Source organism: Salmo salar, chromosome 10 (genome assembly GCF_965601325.2).
Source record: "Salmo salar chromosome 10, fSalSal1, whole genome shotgun sequence".
Lineage (NCBI taxonomy): Eukaryota > Metazoa > Chordata > Actinopteri > Salmoniformes > Salmonidae > Salmo > Salmo salar.
The window spans coordinates 86,963,273-86,983,313 of record NC_138300.1 but is presented as its reverse complement, the minus strand read 5'-3'; the positions used below and the strand labels follow the sequence as shown (position 1 = coordinate 86,983,313).

The following is a 20,041-nucleotide window of genomic DNA, read 5'->3' as shown; positions in this document are numbered from 1 at the left end:
CCCCTGTTCACCCATGAATGTGGGCACACTGGCTGCCACTGTGGGCACACTGCCTGCCCTCCAGGATACCTACACCACCCGATGTCACAGGAAGGCCAAAAAGATCATCAAGGATATCAACCACCTGAGCCACGGCCTGTTCCCCCCGCTACCATCCAGAAGAAGTTGTCAGTACAGGTGCATCAAAGCTGGGACCGAGAGACTGAAAAACAGCTTCTATTTCAAGGCCGTTAGACTGTTATATAGCCATCCCTAACCGATTACCACCCGGTTACTCAACCTTACACCTTAGAGGCTTCTGCCCTATATACATAGACATGGAATCACTGGTCACTGTAATAATGGAACACTAGTCACTTTAATAAATGTTTACATACTGCTTCACTCATCTCATATGTATATACTGTATTCTATTCTACTGTATTTTAGTCAATGCCACTCAGACATTGCTTGTCCTAATATTTATATATTTCTTAACTCCATTCTTTTACCTTAGATTTGTGTGTATTGTTGTGAATTATTAGTTATTACTGCACTGTTGGAGCTAGGAACACAAGCTTTTCGCTACACCCGCAATAACATCTGCTAAATATGTGCATGTGACCAATTCAATTTGATTTGCCTGTTCTTGTGCCAAGTGACCATGTACAGTCATAGCCAAAAGTTTGGAGAATTACACAAATATTAATTTTCACAAAGTCTGCTGCCTCTGTTTGTATGATGGCAATTTGCATATACTCCAGAATGTTATGAAGAGTGATCAGATGAATTGCAAAGTCCCTCTTTGCCATGCAAATGAACTGAATCCCCCAAAAACATTTCCACTGCATTTCAGCCCTGCCACAAAAGGACCAACTGACATCATGTCAGTGATTCTCTCGTTAACACGGGTGTGAGTGTTGACAAGGACAAGGCTGGAGATCACTCTGTCATGCTGATTGAGTTCGAATAACAGACTGGAAGCTTCAAAAGGAGGGTGGTGCTTGGAATCATTGTTCTTCCTCTGTTAACTATGGTTACCTGCAAGGAAACATGTGCTGTCATCATTGCTTTGCACAAAAAGGGCTTCACAGGCAAGGATATTGCTGCCAGTAAGATTGCACCTAAATCAACCATTTATCAGTTCATCAAGAACTTCAAGGAGAGCGGTTCAATTGTTGTGAAGAAGGCTTCAGGGCGCCCAAGAAAGTCCAGCAAGCGCCAGGACCGTCTCCTAAAGTTGATTCAGCTGCGGGAGCAGAGCTAGCTCAGGAATGGCAGCAGGCAGGTGTGAGTGCATCTGCATGCACAGTGAGGCGAAGACTTTTGGAGGATGGCCTGGTGTCAAGAAGGGCAGCAAAGAACACACTTCTCCCCAGGAAAAACATCAGGGACAGACTGATATTCTGCAAAAAGTACAGGGATTGGACTGCTGAGGACTGGGGTAAAGTCATTTTCTCTGATGAATCCCCTTTCCGATTGTTTGGGGCATCCGGAAAAAAGCTTGTCCGGAGAAGACAAGGTGAGCGCTACCATCAGTCCTGTGTCATGCCAACAGTAAAGCATCCTGAGACCATTCATGTGTGGGGTTGCTTCTCAGCCAAGGGAGTGGGCTCACTCACAATTTTGCCTAAGAACACAGCCATGAATAAAGAATGGTACCAACACATCCTCCGAGAGCAACTTCTCCCAACCATCCAGCAACAGTTTGGTGACGAAAAATTCATTTTCTAGCATGATGGAGCACCTTGCCATAAGACAAAAGTGATAACTAAGTGGCTCGGGGAACAAAACATTGATGTTTTGGGTCCATGGCCAGGAAACTCCCAAAACCTTCATCCCATTGAGAACTTGTGGTCAATCCTCAAGAGGCCGGTGGACAAACAAAACCCCACAAATTCTGACAAACTCCAAGCATTGATTATGCAAGAATGGGCTGCCATCAGTCAGGATGTGGCCCAGAAGTTAATTGACAGCATGCCAGGGCGGATTGCAGAGGTCTTGAAAAAGAAGGGTTAACACTGCAAATCTTGACTCTTTGCATCAACTTCATGTAATTGTCAATGAAAGGCTTTGACACTTATGAAATGCTTGTAATTATACTTCAGTATTCCATAGTAACATCTGACAAAAATATCTAAAGACACTGAAGCAGCAAACTTTGTGGAAATTAATATTTGTCATTCTCAAAACTTTAGGCCACGACTGTGCATGGAGGTTGGTGATCACTTCCAAAGCGCACTACGTAAATGAAATGAACATAAAAGCACAAATATTAGTACTTAACTACTTTTCACATCCTTTCGATATTATAAACCACTAAAAGTGGAGATCAAAGAAAAGCATTCATACAGTAGCCTATTCAAAATGTATGCATGCATGGTATGAATTTAGGTAATGGATCATGTCCCACTAAATAGAAGGAGTCAAGCAAAAGTGTAAAAATGCCATTGACTATGAATCATTGCTGAACAAAATGACTAACATAAAAAGTGTGGTTAAGTCATTTTACATGGGAGGACAATGTGTCTTTAGAGCTGCAGGACCACTGGACAAAAAGATTTACATGAGGTTTTCCACAGGGAACACCACGCCACACAAAGTGTGAGCCTAGTGTATTCTACCAAGGCAGGCAGAGAAACCACAGCCAGTGGCTCGCCCCCACGCTGTCCTTTCCTTCCCTTCTACAGCACAGCACCAGACCTAGGTTCTTTCCGATGAAGGCCCAGCCATAGCGTCACCTGACCCTGAGACAGAGGATAGCTCTTCCACCAACACACAGCAATGCTCCCGGAAAAGGTCCCTCCTGATGCTAATCTAGCTACCATGCAAAGTGTCTTTGTGAGCTGAGGGATACCGGTCATGCAAGTTCAATAAAAATAAAAAACACACCCACACACACACACACACACACACACACACACACACACACACACACACAAATACGCCTGGTATTAGGCCTACCTGTGAAATACAGCCTGAAAATAAGGTAAACAACTTGATTTGCAAAAGATCAAAATGAGACCCAGTGAAGTCTCTAGCTAGTGGAGCAGCAACGGAGTTCACTGCAATAAGCTAATATACTCAACAAAAATATAAACGCAACATGCAACCATTTCAAAGACTTCACTGATTTACAGTTCATATAAGGAAATGATTCATTAGGCCCTAATCTATAGATTTCTCAACTGGGAATACAGATACCAGAAAACCAGTCAGTATCTGTTGTGACCACCATTTGCCTCATGCAGCGTGACACATCTCCTTCGCATAGAGTTGATTAGGCTGTTGATTGTGGCCTGTGGAATGTTGTTCCACTCTTCTTCAATGGCTGTGCTAAGTTTCTGGATATTGGCGGGAACTGGAACACGCTGTTGTACACGCCAATCCAGAGCACCCCAAACATGCTCAATGGGTGACATGTCTGGTGAGTATGCAGGCCATGGAAGAATTGGGACATGTTCAGCTTCAAGGAATTGTGTACAGATCCTCAAGAAATGGGGCCGTGCATTATAATGCTGAAACATTAGGTGATGGCGGCAGATGAGTGGCACTTTAGGAAACAGCAGAGGGAGCACCCCCCATCCACATTGACGGGGCAGCAGTGGAGAAGGTGGAAAGTTAAGTTCCTTGGCGTACACATCACTGACAAACTGAAATGGTCCACCCACACAGACAGTGGTGAAGAAGGCGCAACAGGAGGCTGAAGAAATGTGGCTTGTCACCTAAAACCCTCACAAACATTTACAGATGCACAATTGAGAGCATCCTGTCAGGCTATATCACCGCCTGGTATGGCAACTGCATCACCCATAACCACAGGGCTCTCCAGAGGGTGGTGTGGTCTGCACAACGCATCACCGGGTGAAAACTACCTGCCCTCCAGGACACCTAGGGCAACCAATGTCATAGGAAGGCCAAAAAGAAAATCAAGGACAACAACCACCCGAGCCACTGCCTGTTCACCCCGCTATCATGCAGAAGGCGAGGTCAGTACAGGTGCATCAAAGCTGGGACCGAGAGACTGAAAAACTCTATCTCAAGGCTATCAGACTGTTAAATAGCCATCACTAGCAGAGGGTGCTGTCTATATACACAGACTTGAAATCATTGGCCACTTTAATAATGTTTACATATTTTGCATTACTCATCTCATATGTATATACTGTATTCTATCCTATTCTACTGTATCTAAGTCTATGCATTTCTCATCTCATATGTATATACCGTATTCTATACTATTCTACTGTATCTTAGTCTATGCTGCTCTGACATTGCTCATCCATATATTCTTAATTCCATTCCTTTACTTAGACTGTGTGTATTGGGTATATGTTGTGAAATTGTTAGATATTACTTGTTAGACATTGCTGCACTGTCGGAACTAGAAGCACAAGCATTTCGCTAAACACGTGTATGTGACCAATAAAATTTGATGACAATGGGCCGTTGGATCTCGTCCCGGTATCTCTGTGCTTTCAAATTGCCATCGATGAAATGTAATTGTGTTCATTGTTCATAGCTTATGGCTGCCCATACCATAACCCCACTGCCACAATGAGGCACTCTTTTCACAACATTGACATCAGCAAAATGTTCACCCACACGACGCCATACAGGTGGTCTGACGTACTGACAAATTCTCAAAAACAACATTGGAGACAGTTTATGGAAGAGAAATGAAAATGATATTCTCTGGCAACAGATCTGGTGGACATTCCTGCAGTCAGCATGCCAACTGCATGCTCCCTCAAAACTTGAGACATCTGTGGCATTGTGTTGCATGACAAAACTGCACATATAAATGCAACATGTAAAGTGTTTGCCCCATGTTTCATGAGCTGAAATAACAGATCCCCGAAAATGTCCATACGCACAAAAAGCTAATTTCTCTCAAATTGTATGCACAAATTTGTTTATATCCCTGCTAGAGAGCATTTCTCCTTTGACAAAATAATCCATCCACCTGACAGGTGTGGCATATCAAGAAGCTGATAAAACAGCATGATCGACACAGGTGCACCGTGTGCTGGGGACAATAAAAGGCCCCTCTTAAATGTGCAGTTGTTTCACAAAACACAATGCCACAGATGTCTCAATTTTGCTAACTACAGGAATGTCCACCAGAGCTGTTGCCAGAGAATTTAATGTTGATTTCTCTACCATAAGCCACCTCCAACGTTGTTTTGGAGAATTTGTTATTACATTCAACCGGCCTCAACCGCATACCACGTGTAACCACGCCAGCCCGGGACCTCCAAATCCGGCTTCTTCACATACGGGATCTTCTGAGACCAGACACCCGGACAGCTGATGAAACTGAGGAGTATTCTGTATGTAATAAAGCCTTTTGTGGGGGAAAACTCATTCTGATTGGCTAGGCCTGACTGCCAAGTAGGTAGGCCTATGTTCTTACTGGGGAAAACAGTGTTTGGTTTCCACCAGGCATAATGGGACACATCTCATCCAAAAAGTTCAATGAAGTTTGACAAAAAGCACCTGGAAGAACATCAAGACTCTTGGAAGAATGTTCTATGGACAGATGAGTCAAAAGTATAACTTTTTGGATGACATGGGTCTCATTATGCCTGGTGAAAACCAAACACCGCATTCCACAGTAAGAACCTTACACCAACGGTAAAGCATGGTGGTGGAAGTGTGATGGTTTGGGGATGCTTTGCTGCCTCAGGACCTGGACGACTTGCCTTAATAGAAGGAACCATGAATTCTGCCTGTATCAGAAAATTCTACAGGAGAATGTCAGGCCATCCATCTGAACGCTGAAGCTGAAGCACAGCTGGGTCATGTAGCAAGACAATGATCCAAAACACACAATCAAGTCTACATGAAAATAGCAAAAAGGTATACACATTTGAAATGTTGCAATGTCCTAGTCAAAGTCCAGACCTAATCCCAATTGAGATGTGGCAGGACTTGACACAAGCAGTTCATACTTGAAAACCCACAAATATCGCTGAGTTAAAGCAGTTCTGCATGAAAGAGTGGGCCAAAATTCCTCCACAGCGATGTGAGAGACTGATCAACAACTACAGGAAGTGTTTGGTTGGAGTCATTGCAGCTAAAGGTGGCACAACCTGTTATTGAGTGTAAGGGGCAATTACTTTTTCCACACAGGGGCATTGGGTGTTGCATACCTTTGTTTACGAAATAAATGAAAGAAGTATTTAACTGTTGTGTTATTTGTTCACTCATGTTCCGTTTATCTAATATTAGGTTTTAACATTCAGTATCAAAAATATACAAAAGAAGAGAAAATTTGAAAGGGGGTAAATACTTTTTCACAGCAATGTACATGAACTAACAGCTACGGGGAATTAATGTAATTTTTTTAATTAATTATATAGACTAGACTGAAAATACCATTATTACGATATTTTTTTCACTGGCCAAAGCGGGCCACTGACATGAATGATTAACTGGCCCGGAGGGTTTCCAAAACATCCCTAGGCAAGCGGGCAGCCCTGTATGTCGAGCCCTGTTGGTATACACCTTTGTATATCATTGGAAAACCTTGAGATTTCAGGTTGGCTGTGTTGAATGTGACAAAGGAACTTGTGATAGACAGATGGCCATCTCTGACCAAATGTGTACTTCTGTCCTACCTCCTGGGTGGGTTGTGCTGCTGCCGCTCCTTCCGTCGGCCCTCCCGCAGGTTGAGGGGTTTGCCCCCCTCCCGAGGTGACATGGGTCGGCCCCCCTCCCGAGGAGGCATGGCTCGGCCCCCCTCCCGAGGCGGCATGGGTCGGCCTCCCTCCCGAGGCGGCATGGGTCGGCCCCCCTCCCGAGGCGGCATGGGTCGGCCCCCCTCCCGAGGCGGCATGGGTCGGCCCCCCTCCCGAGGCGGCATGGGTCGGCCCCCTTCCCGAGGCGGCATGGGTCGGCCCCCTTCCCGAGGCGGCATGGGTCGGCCCCTCTCCCGAGGCGGCATGGGTCGGCCCCCTTCCCGAGGCGGCATGGGTCGGCCCCCCTCCCGAGGCGGCATGGGTCGGCCCCCCTCCCGAGGCGGCATGGGTCGGCCCCCCTCCCGAGGCGGCATGGGTCGGCCCCCCTCCCGAGGCGGCATGGGTCGGCCCCCCTCCCGAGGCGGCATGGGTCGGCCCCCCTCCCGAGGAGGCATGGGTCGGCCCCCCTGACCCTCCCGAGGAGGCATGGGTCGGCCCCCCTGACCATCCCGAGGAGGCATGGGTCGGCCCCCCTGACCCTCCCGAGGTGGCATGGGTCGGCCCCCCTCCCGAGGCGGCATGGGTCGGCCCCCCTGACCCTCCCGAGGCGGCACGGGTCGGCCACCCTCCCGAGGCGGCATGGGTCGGCCCCCCTGACCTTCCCGAGGCGGCACGGGTCGGCCACCCTCTCGAGGCGGCACGGGTCGGCCACCCTCCCGAGGGGGCATGGGTCGGCCCCCTTCCTGAGGGGGCATGGGTCGGCCCCCCTCCTGAGGTGGCATGGGTCGGCCCACCTCACGGGGCTCGCGGGAATTGCCAGGCTTAGCCCCCTCTAGGGTGGGTTTGGGGGGTTTCCCAGGCTGGCCTGGCAGTGGTGGGCTTGGAGCCTTCTTGGGGGGAGCCTTCTCCCTACCAGGAGGGGAAGGTGCACCAGGTTTCGACGGGATGCTTGAGGATGATAAGGCATTGGTTTGTTGTTTGGCATGCAGCATTCACACACGTCACATCCATGAGGGAAAAACACATGCTTTGTTCAAGAGACAGTGATTCTACAGACTAATACTAGAAGCATGCTAGCTACATGTCTAAGATGAACAATACAGCATGTGCATTACATGCAAACTACCCTATTATTATGTAAGACTTTGAAGTACTAATATTGATTGACTCAGTATCTATATTGACTCGAAACATGAAAGGAAAAGTACATGATCTGTGTGAGTTGTGTATGGAAGTGCACAGCACAACTGATGAATACACAGTATGTCTATGGATGAGTATAGCTTTACCCTTTGGGCCCTAGGGCCAGCGGGGCCGCTGCTTTATTCTTGGCGTTTCTCTGTGCAGAAGGGGTCGGAGAGGGAGACGAGGAGAACGATCTGGACCTGCAGTGAGAAACAGGAGGCCACGTTTAATACAACCCTAAGTCATCTCCGATCCATGACACATATCAGCTCTCTTATGGGAGACCTGAGATTACAGGTTACCATGCTCTCAGTGAATGGGTGTCCTATTCAACAGACAGTGTTGTGGGGGTGGACAGACAGACAGGCAGAGTGTGTGTTATGGACCTGGAGCGGCTGCCGCTGAAGGAGCTGTGCTGGGAGGAGTGGCTGGAGTACGAGCTGAAGGACGAGGTGCGAGAGCGAGACCGGGATGAACCGGAGCCTGTGTAGGAGGAAGAGCGGGACGAAGACCTGCAGAACAGAACCCACAGTTAACCTCACTCTTTAACACACACACACACACACACACACACACACACACACACACACACACACACACACACACACACACACACACACACACACACACACACACACACACACACACACACACACACACACACACACACACACACAGAAACCCATAATACTCAAGTAGATATAAATGACTGTAGAATAAAAACGTTGTTTTAAAGTGTTGATTTAAGGTGTTACCAGAGTACCAGACTAGAGGTAAGGCTGAATTGAAAGCTACCTAGAGGAGTTGGACAGTGAGACAGAGGATCCAGAGGGCCGGTGACGCCGGCGGCCCCGCGGTGGTGACCCGGACATGCCCGGACGTATCCTGGGGGATTTAGACCGGCGCCAGGGGTCCTTCCACTCATCTGGCCGCTTGGACATGGGCATCAGCTCTGTTTTGAGAGGCGGCTCCATCATCGGCCGACTGGGAAGAGGGGTTGAGAGAGGCAATCAAATCAAATCACACGTTTAGCAATAAAGCATCACAAATGAATGAGACAGAAATACAAAATAAAAAAGGTTCAATACACTGTTTTCATTCCTCAGTTTATGTTCATTACATAGTATGGCATGACATCCCTTCAGTTATTCCCAGGTAAGAGAAACAAAGACACTGAAATCACAACATGATGCGTTGCAACATTCCTGGAGGAGATGAGTGCAGAACAAGCTGTCACGGACCTTATCTGATGACCCCCCAAAAAACTATTCGCACATTCAAAACATTCTGCACTAAAGACTGTTTCTGTGATGGCAAAAGAATGTTCAGTGACGGCACCAGTCCAGTCGCTGACTGATTGGAGGTAAAACGGATGCGATGTTTCACTGTCCTCTCTGTAGAGTCTAAGGTATGGATCAGAGCTGTTTCAACACTGGGAATCTCTCCCATTTCCTCGGCCAAATATTTGGACAGGCGCTCGAACAGAAAGTCTCAACAAACCCAGAGCCAAATCTGATGCTGCAGTGTAAACACACAGCCTAGACTACATCATATGCTGATGCCATGTTATGCACTCATCTAGGCCATCATATCACAGTTCCAGTACTTGTACGGCTGGGTATAACCTAAATGTAGGCCTAACCTCTTTTGAATTGAAAGACAACAGCTCTTTGTTGCTTCTTGTGTGTGGCGAAGATTCCGGTATAGGAGTTTCCCAACCTAAACATTCGCGCTTTCATACAAAGCTAGTAAATAAGGTTTGTTTACCAGAATGTTTAAAAATAGGTGTGGGGGCCTCTCGAGTGGTGCAGTGGTCTAAGGCCCTGCATTGCAGTGCTAGCTGTGCCACTAGAGATTCTGGTTCGAGTCCAGGCTCTGTCGCAGCCAGCCGCGACCGGGAGACCCATGGGGCGGTACACAATTGGCCCAGCATCATCCGGGTTAGGGGAGGGTTTGGCCAGCCGGGATGTCCTTGTCCCATCGTGCTCTAGCGACTCCTGTGGCGGGCCAGGCTCATGCACCCTGACACGGTTGCCAGGTGTATGGCGTTTCCTCCGACACATTGGTGCGGCTGGCTTCCGGGTTAAGCGGGCATTGTGTCAAGAAGCAGTGCGGCTTGGCTGGGTCGTGTTTCGCAGGATGCACGATTCTCAACCTTTATTTTATTTTGCGTGCAGGGTTCAACATTAACACGATGGCAAGTGGATCTTGTCAGTCACTAGCTCAACAGGGCAACTAACTTTACAGAGCATTTTTGCATTCCAGTTCAACATTTACTCTTCATTCGGAACATATTCAGACCCCTTGACTTTTACCAGTTTGTTACATTACAGCATTATTCTAAAATTGATTAAAAACAAATCCTCAATCTACAACACAATAATGACAAAGCGAAAACAGGTTTTTATAATGACAAAGCGAAAACAAGGCAGAGTTCATCTCAGCCTATGCTACCCTCCAGTCCCTCACCTTCTTTGCGCTGACGGAAACATGGATTACCACAGAAAACACTGCTACTCCTACTGCGCTCTCCTCGTCTGACCACGTGTTCTCGCATACCCCGAGAGCATCTGGTCAGCGGGGTGGTGGCACTGTAATCCTCATCTCTCCCAAGTGGACATTCTCTCTTTCTCCCCTGACCCATCTGTCTATCTCCTCCTTTGAATTCCATGCTGTCACAGTCACTAGCCCATTCAAGCTTAACATCCTTATCATTTATCGCCCTCCAGGTTCCCTTGGAGAGTTCATCAATGAGCTTGACGCCTTGATAAGTTCCTTTCCTGAGGATGGCTCACCCCTCACAGTTCTGGATGACTTTAACCTCCCTACGTCTACCTTTGACTCAAGTCTCTCTGCCTCCTTCTTTCCACTCCTCTCCTCTTTTGACCTCACCCTCTCACCGTCCCCCCCTACTCACAAGGCAGGCAATACCGCTTGACCTCATCTTTACTAGATGCTGTTCTTCTACTAGTCTCACTGCAACTCCCCTCCAAGTCTCCGACCACTACCTTGTATCCTTTTCCCTCTCGCTCTCCTCCAACACTACTCACTCTGTCTCTACTCAGATGGTATTGCGCCGTCGCAACCTTCGCTCTCTCTCTTGCTACTCTCTCCTCTTCCATCCTATCATCTCTTCCCTCTGCTCAATCCTTCTCCAACCAATCTCCTGATTCTGCTTCCTCAACCCTCCTCTCCTCCCTTTCTGCACCCTTTGACTCTCTATGTCCCCTATCCTCCCGGCCGGCTCGGTCCTCCCCTCCTGCTCCGTGGCTTGACGACTCATTGCGAGCTCACATAACAGGGCTCCGGGCAGCCGAGCGGAAATGGAGGAAAAGTAGCCTCCCTGCGGACCTGGCATCTTTTCACGCCCTCCTCTCTACATTTTCTTCCTCTGTTTCTGCTGCTAAAGCCACTTTCTACCACTCTAAATTCCAAGCATCTGCCTCTAACCCTAGGAAGCTCTTTGCCACCTTCTCCTCCCTCCTGAATCCCCCCCCCCCTGCGGATTACTTCGTCAACAATTTTGAAAAGAAGGTTGACGACATCCGATCCTCGTTTGTTAAGTCAAACGACACCGCTGGTCCTGCTCACATTGCCCTACCCTATGCTTTGACCTCTTTCTCCCCTCTCCCTCCAGATGAAATCTTGCGACTTGTGACGGCCGGCCACCCAACAACCTGCCCGCTTGACCCTATCCCCTCCTCTCTTCTCCAGACCATTTCCGGAGACCTTCTCCCTTACCTCACCTCGCTCATCAACTCATCCTTGACCGCTGGCTACGTCCCTTCCGTCTTCAAGAGCGAGAGTTGCACCCCTTCTCAAAAAACCTACACTCGATCCCTCCGATGTCAACAACTACAGACCAGTATCCCTTCTTTCTTTTCTCGCCAAAACTCTTGAACGTGCCGTCCTTGGCCAGCTCTCCTGCTATCTCTCTCAGAATGACCTTCTTGATCCAAATCAGTCAGGTTTCAAGACTGGTCATTCAACTGAGACTGCTCTTCTGTGTCACGGAGGCTCTCCGCACCGCTAAAGCTAACTCTCTCTCCTCTGCTCTCACCTTCTAGACCCATCTGCTGCCTTTGATACTGTGAACCATCAGATCCTCCTCTCCACCCTCTCCGAGTTGGGCATCTCCGGCGCGGCTCACTCTTGGATTGCGTCCTACCTGACAGGTCGCTCCTACCAGGTGGCGTGGCGAGAATCTGTCTCCGCACCACGTGCTCTCACCACTGGTGTCCCCCAGGGCTCAGTTCTAGGCCCTCTCCTATTCTCGCTATACACCAAGTCACTTGGCTCTGTCATATCCTCACATGGTCTCTCCTATCATTGCTACGCAGACGACGCACAATTAATCTTCTCCTTTCCCCCTGCTAATAACCAGGTGGCGAATCGCATCTCTGCATGTCTGGCAGACATATCAGTGTGGATGACGGATCACCACCTCAAGCTGAACCTCGGCAAGACGGAGCTGCTCTTCCTCCCGGGGAAGGACTGCCCGTTCCATGATCTCGCCATCACGGTTGACAATTCCATTGTGTCCTCCTCCCAGAGTGCTAAGAGCCTTGGCGTGACCCTGGACAACACCCTGTCGTTCTCCGCTAACATCAAAGCGGTGACCCGATCCTGTAGGTTCATGCTCTACAACATTTGCAGAGTACAACCCAGCCTTACACAGGAAGCGGCGCAGGTCCTAATCCAGGCACTTGTCATCTCCAGTCTGGATTACTGCAACTCGCTGTTGGCTGGGCTCCCTGCTTGTGCCATTAAACCCCTACAACTCATCCAGAACGCCGCAGCCCGTCTGGTGTTCAACCTTCCCAAGTTCTCTCACGTCACCCCACTCCTCCTCACACTCCACTGGCTTCCAGTTGAAGCTCGCATCTGCTACAAGACCATGGTGCTTGCCTACGGAGCTGTGAGAGGAACGGCACCTCCGTACCTTCAGGCTCTGATCAGTCCCTACACCCAAACAAGGGCACTGCGTTCATCCACCTCTGGCCTGCTGGCCCCCCTACCTCTGCGGAAGCACAGTTCCCGCTCAGCCAGTCAAAACTGTTCGCTGCTCTGGCACCCCAGTGGTGGAACATTGGGGTGCCAGATCCTATTCTCGGTATACACCAAGTCACTTGGCTCTGTCATATCCTCACATGGTCTCTCCTGTCATTGCTACGCAGACGACACACAATTAATCTTCTCCTTTCCCCCTTCTGGAAAGGAGAAGATTAATTGACGCCAGGACAACGACGCCAGGACAGCGGAGTCAATCACCACCTTCCGGAGACACCTGAAACCCCACCTCTTTAAGGAATACCTGGGATAGGATAAAGTAATCCTTCTAACCCACCCCCCACCCCAAATTTTTTTTTTTACAAAAATAAAAAATAAAATATATAGATGTACTATTGTAAAGTGGTTGTTCCACTGGACATCATAAGGTGAATGCACCAATTTGTAAGTCGCTCTGGATAAGAGCGTCTGCTAAATGACGTAAATGTTTCTACAACTTGATTGGAGTTCACCTGTGGTAAATTCAATTAATTGGACATGATTTGGAAAGGCACAGAAAGACAACCATCTCTGCAGCACTCCACCAATCAGGCCTTTATGGTAGAGTGGCCAGACGGAAGCCATTCCTCAGTAAAAAGCACATGACGGTCCGCTTGGAGTTTGCCAAAAGAAACAAGATTCTCTGGTCTGATGAAACCAAGATCAAACTCTTTGGCCTGAATGCCAAGCGTCACGTCTGGAGAAAACCTGGCACCATCCCTCCGGTGAAGCATAGTGGTGGCAGCATCATGCTGTGGGGATGTTTTTCAGCAGCAGGGACTGGGAGACTAGTCCGGATCAAGGGAAAGATGAACGGAGCAAAGTACAGAGAGATCCTTGGTGAAAACCTGCTCCAGAGCGCTCAGGACAGACTTGGGGGCGAAGGTTCAACTTCCAACAGGACAACAACCCTAAGCACACAGCCTAGACAATGCAGGAGTGGCTTCGGGACAAGTGTCTGAGTGGCCCAGACAGAGCCTGGACATGAACCCAATCTAACATTTTTTGGAGAGACCTGAAAATAGCTGTGCAGCGACGCTGCCCATCCAACCTTGAGAGGATCTGCAGAGAAGAATGGGAGAAACTCCCCAAATACAGGTGTGGCAAGCTTGTAGCGTCATACCCAAGAAGACTCGAGGCTGTAATCACTGCCAAAGGTGCTTCAACAAAGTACTGAGTAAAGGGTCTGAATACTTATATAAATGTACAATTTCATTTGCAAAAATTTCTAAAAACCAGTTTTTGCTTTGTCATTATGGGATATTATGTGTAGATTGATGAGGAAAGTAAACTATTTAATCAATTTTAGAATAAGGATGTAATTTAACAAAATGTTGAAAAAGTTAGTGTTTGAATACTTTCCGAATGCACTGTATATTTGGATGAGTTGTGTTGAGAATACGGTATACATACACAGTGAGTAAACAACAATATATAAACAGAATATGAGGTGACCAGCATTTAATGACTATATATACACAAGGGGCATTAGTCTCAACGTGCAGAGCTGAAAACCGGGAAGGTAGCTGGATAGTGATGGGCCTGGAGAAATGTAACCACTCTGAAATTCATGGACACCTAAAGGACTCTCAGACCATGAGAAACAAGATTATCTGGTCTGATGAAATCAAGATTGAACTCTTTGGCCTGAATAAAACCTGGCACCATCCCTACGGTGAAGCATGGTGGTGGCAGCATCATGCTGTGGGGATGTGTTTCAGCGGCAAGGACTGGGAGACTGGATCGAGGGAAAGATGAACAGAGCAAAGTACAGAGAGATCCTTGAAAGGTTACTGGACCTGTCGGGTCAGTAACTGGGGGATTTTGACTCACCCTTACCACATATGGGATGTGCAAATTCATGCTCTCTCCCCCATGTAGAAATTAGACTGCAACCACAGCACACATAACACGTACAACCAGGTACCTAGAGGCGGGACCAACAGCAGACTGGAATCCACAGATCTGTGCCTCGACACAATCCTGTCTCGGAGCTCTACGAACAATTCCTTCGACCTCGTGGCTTGGTTTTTGTTCTGACATGCACTGTCAACTGTGGGAACTTATATAGACAGGCGTGTTCCTTTCCAAATCATGTCCAATCAATTGAATTTACCACAGGTGGACTCCAATCAAGTTGTAGAAACATTAAGGATGATCAATGGAAACAGGATACACAATTCCTTCGACCTCATGGGTTTGTTTTTGTTCTGATATGCACTGTCAACTGTGGGAACTTATATAGACTTTGTCAAAGACTCTAGCCACCCTAGTCATAGACTGTTCTCTCTGCTACTGCACGGCAAGCGGTACTGGAACGTCTAGGTCCAAGAGGCTTCTAAACATCTTCTACCCCAAAGCCATAAGACTCCTGAACATCTAATCAAATGGCTACACAGACTACTTGCATTTCCCCCCTTCTTCTATGCTGCTGCTACTCTGTTATTATCTATGCATAGTCACTTTAATAACTCTACCTACATGTAGATATTACCTCAATTACCTTGACAAACCAGTGTACCAGTGCCGGTACCCCCTGTATATAGCCTCGCTATATAATTATTTGTTAGTTTTATTTCTTACTTTTTTGGGGGTATTTTCTTAAAACTGCATTATTGGTTAAGGGCTTGTAAGTAAGCATTTCACTGTAAGGTCTACATCTGTTGAATTCGGCGCATGTGACAAATATAAATTGATTTGACTCAATTTCGAGTCTCATAGCAAAGGGGCTGAAAACTTGTGTAAATAAGGTATCTGTTAGTTTTTTTTGTATAAATTTGCAAACATAAAAAATAAAAATAAAAATCTGCTTTGTCATTACAGGGAATTTTATTTAATCAATTTTAGAATAAGGCTGCAACATAACAAAACGTGGAGAAAGTCAAGGGGTCTGAATACTTTCCGAAGGCACTGTATGTGTACGTATATATATATTTTGATTTGTTTACACATTTTTCGTTACTACATGATTCCATGTGTGTTATTTCAGAGTCTTGATGTCGTCACTATTATTCTACAACCTAGAAAATAGTAAAAATAAAGAAAAACCCTTGAATGAGTACAGTCTGACATTTCAGACTGTACAGTTGAAGTGGGAAGTTTACATACACCTCAGCCAAATACATTGAACTCAGTTTTTCACAATGCCTGACATTTAAAAATTCCGTCTTATTAGGTCAGTTAGGATCACCACTTTATTTTAAGAATGTGAAATGTCAGAATAATAGCAGAGATAATTATTTATTTCAGCTTTTATTTCTTTCATCTTATTCTCAGTGGGTCAGTAGTTTACATACACCCAATCAGTATTTGGTAACATTGCTTAAAACTTGTTTAACTTCGGTCAAACGTTTTGGGTAGCCTTCCACAAGCTTCCCACAATAAGTTGGGTGAATTTTGGCACATTCCTCCTGACAGAGCTGGTGTAACTGAGTCAGGTTTGTAGGCCTACTTGCTCACGCATGCTTTTTCAGTTCTGCCTACGAATTTTCTATGGGATTGAGGTCAGGGCTTTGTGATGGCCACTCCAATACCTTGACTTTGTTGTCCTTGAGCCATTTTGCCACAACTTTGGAAGTATGCTTGGGGTCATTGTCCATTTGGAAGACCCATTTGAGACCAAGCTTTAACTTCCTGACTGATGTCTTGAGATGTTGCTTCAATATATCCACATAATTTTCCCTACTCATGATGCCATCTATTTTGTGAAGTGCACCAGTCCCTCCTGCAGCAAAGTACCCCCACAACATGATGCTGCCACCCCCGTGCTTCATGGTTGGAATGGTGTTCTTCGGCTTGCAAGCCTCCCTCCTTTTCCTCCAAACATAACGATGGTCATTATGGCCAAACAGTTCTATTTTTGTTTCATCAGACCAGAGAACGTTTCTCCAAAAAGTACATTCTTTGTCACCATGTGCAGTTGCAAACCGCAGTCTGGCTTTTTTATGGCGGTTTTGGAGCAGTGGCATCTTCCTTGCTGAGCGGCCTTTCAGGTTATGTCGATATAGGACTCGTTTTACTGTGGATATAGATACTTTTGTACCCGTTTCCTTCAGCATCTTCACAAGGTCCTTTGCTGTTGTTCTGGGATTGATTTGCACTTTTCGCACCAAAGTACATTCATCTCTAGGAAACAGAACGCGTCTCCTTCCTGAGCGGTATGACGGCTGTGTGGTACCATGGTGTTAATACTTGCGTACTACTGTTTGTATAGATGAACGTGGTACCTTCAGGCATTTGGAAATTCCTCCCAAGGATGAACCAGACTTGTGGAGGTCTACACATTTTGTTTTGAGGTCTTGGCTGATTTCTTTTGATTTTCACATGTCAAGCAAAGAGGCACCGAGTTTGAAGGTAGGCCTTGAAATACATCCACAGGTACACCGTCAATTAGCCTATCAGAAGCTTCTAAAGCCATGACAATTTTCTGGAATTTTACAAGCTGTTTAAAGGCACAGTCAACTTAGTTTATGTAAACTTCTGACCCATTGGAATTGTGATACAGTGAATTATAAGTGAAATAATCTGTCTGTAAACAATTGTTGGAAAAATTACTTGTGTCATGCACAAAGTAGATGTCCTAACCGACTTGCCAAAACTATAGTTTATTAACAAGAAATGTGTGGAGTGGTTGAAAAACAAGTTTTAATGACTCCAACCTTTGTGTATGTAAACTTCCGACTTCAGCTGTATACATGTACGTATATCATATATATGGGGCAATTCAGCAATTAGGATTTGTTATCTGTAATAGTTATGATAAATTAGGCATTGTTGCGATCTCTTGGTATATACATAAATACAGTACAAAAATGTAAAATGCCCATTCCTAGTTTCAACTAAGGATTGCGGCTTTAAACTATGGGTTGGGACCCAGCATGTGATAGGTGGGTCACGAGTTTTGAGAATACTTCTATAAATCACACATTTCCTTTTAATTTAAGTAACTGGAGGACTATTTGAGTCATGAGAGAATAGTCAATTTCTCATTTGGGTCTCAAGCCGAAATAGTTTAAGAACCCCTGGTCTAGTGCAGTTTCCCAAACTCGGTCGTTCACCCCCGGTGCAAGTATTTGGTTTTTGCCTTAGCACTACACAGCGGGATTAAATAATCCAAGCTTGATGATGAGTTGGTTATTTGAATCAGCTGAAGAAAAAAAAAAACGTCCACGGGGGGGCTCCAGGACTGAGTTTGGGAAACCCTGGTCTAGAGGACATGATACCTGTAATAAAGGACATGCTACTCACTTGGGGGGCATGTTGGTATCGGTGGGGGACCTGGGGGGACCTTTAGGCTGCTTGTCCTCCCCCTCCTTCTTCTCCCGAGGTTCACGTGGAGGCCGCTCCCTGATGGGTCTCTCCTTCTCATCACGCTTCATGCGATCCCTCTCCCACTCCTCCTTTCTGCGCATTCTCTCCTTCTCTCGCTCCCTCTCTCTTTCCCTTTCACGTTCTCTCTGCCGGCGTTCTCGCTCGCGGTGGTCCCGCTCACGGTCACGATGGCGCTCTCGCGGGTCCCGCTCACGTTCACGCTCCTAACATTCATACAGGTGGGTTTGTAAACACACTGCCATAGACCTCCAGCAAGGCTCAACCTGCTTTACGCTTTAATAGCGCATTCAAGATTCTCTTTAACCAAAAGGCTTACAAGTAAAATGCAAATCCGACAAAGTTAATATCGATTGTGCATTTGTGTTTAAAGTTGTGTAGTCCTTGGGTGGTGGATGTCTCTCTGAGTGTACTTACACTGTAGTGGTAGGGCAGAGGGGTCTCTGTGTACTGCACTCTGAAGTTCTCATACTGTCCCCCTCTCCAGAAGGCCTCCATCTCATAGTCATAGTATGGATCAGCATAAGGGTCGTTACTGAAATGACATCACAATCGAGTACAAATCGAACAATAGAGATAAATAGCTGTGCAGCTATATACACCATCTATATCATTTAGGGTTCATTTTATTTGTATATTTGAACAAACCCATAATTAGACATGTATTGACAAATGAATCATAAGGCCTAGTGGAGTGGGCTGATCATTATAACTGACCAGCTGTTTTCTCACAGCAGAGCAGGAGCTGATAATCAAGCAGGGAAACGTAGAGATAAGAGATGCATGAAAAGAGGATGTTACTACCTCCCCTACATTGTACTTACGGATAGATTGGGTCTCTGAACTCCAAGTCACTACGGGGGAAGAAAAGTCCAAAAACGGTTTAAACAGAGACATCGTCTAAAACAATTCTTAAAAACATCCACCAAGATATTTTCTCTATATCGAACCATAGCTCCTGAGCTTACCCTGGGTCTCTGATTTCTCTGGTGATGCGGTAGCTGCGTTCCCTAAAGAAATCATTCTCCTTGTCAAAGTCTCTCTCATCCTCTCCAATGGTCACGTTAAAGCGCTTCTCCTCAAAGTCTGGCTCCTGCTCTTTGCGTATGGTAGCTTTTTTCAACACCTAGAGGAATAGGGCCATTTTTACACGAGGCAAGTCTGGGATTTCACCATAACCTGCTGACTGAACAAACCCATAGAGGCTAAACACACGTTTATTATTATAAAGACGCTTCACGAGCCAAATGTAGCAGGGGAACCCTCTCAGAAAACATGTCAATGAAAAAAATCAACATACTCAAAATCAGCTGGTGCTGAAAAATAACCTGTACAGAAGAGGAGTACATATATGCGTGTAAGAGCTGAGAGGGTGTTGTACCTCTTTGGCATGTCTCAGACCCCTCTCCCAGGCACTCTCCACAGGAGGCTCCACTGGAGGAGGGGGTGGAGGGAGCTCCTCAACAGCAGGTCCACCCTGACAGGGAAACAGATGTAAACACAATACATTTACCCAATGCAGAAACACACACACACACACTCTTCAGGTCCAAATACAGCGGGCCAGAGGTGGTGCATACCCAGGGGTTGCTTCCAGGAATGAGAGGGTGGGGTGCTCCAGGTGGTGCCCCATTGGGAGAGAAGGGGTCTGGCTTGGAGATGAGAGAGTAGTTGCCCTTGTCGTTGACCCCTGGATGGATGAACCTACAATTCATACTCCATGTGCAGTTACCTGGAAACGAAAAACAGAGCTGTATCATTTTGAAAACAGATACATGGGAATTGGAAAAAGCATATTTTCATTGAATTCCAATACT

General features: G+C 46.6%; 1 protein-coding gene across 2 annotated transcripts in view; it reads right to left on the bottom strand.

Annotated features, from left to right (window-relative positions):
• The window catches only part of LOC106560884 (zinc finger CCCH domain-containing protein 18), a 38,879-nt gene that overhangs the window by 6,122 nt on the left and 12,716 nt on the right, over positions 1-20,041 (bottom strand). For both annotated transcript variants that reach the window (XM_045688169.2, XM_082957215.1), the window contains exons 4-13: positions 19,805-19,956; positions 19,606-19,701; positions 19,193-19,350; positions 19,049-19,078; positions 18,642-18,759; positions 18,144-18,430; positions 8,643-8,831; positions 8,234-8,359; positions 7,952-8,047; positions 6,603-7,610 (exon numbers count right to left, since the gene is read on the bottom strand). In XM_045688169.2, coding sequence (XP_045544125.1) covers positions 6,603-7,610; positions 7,952-8,047; positions 8,234-8,359; positions 8,643-8,831; positions 18,144-18,430; positions 18,642-18,759; positions 19,049-19,078; positions 19,193-19,350; positions 19,606-19,701; positions 19,805-19,956 — 2,260 coding nt within the window. The remainder of the gene's footprint in view (positions 1-6,602; positions 7,611-7,951; positions 8,048-8,233; positions 8,360-8,642; positions 8,832-18,143; positions 18,431-18,641; positions 18,760-19,048; positions 19,079-19,192; positions 19,351-19,605; positions 19,702-19,804; positions 19,957-20,041) is intronic.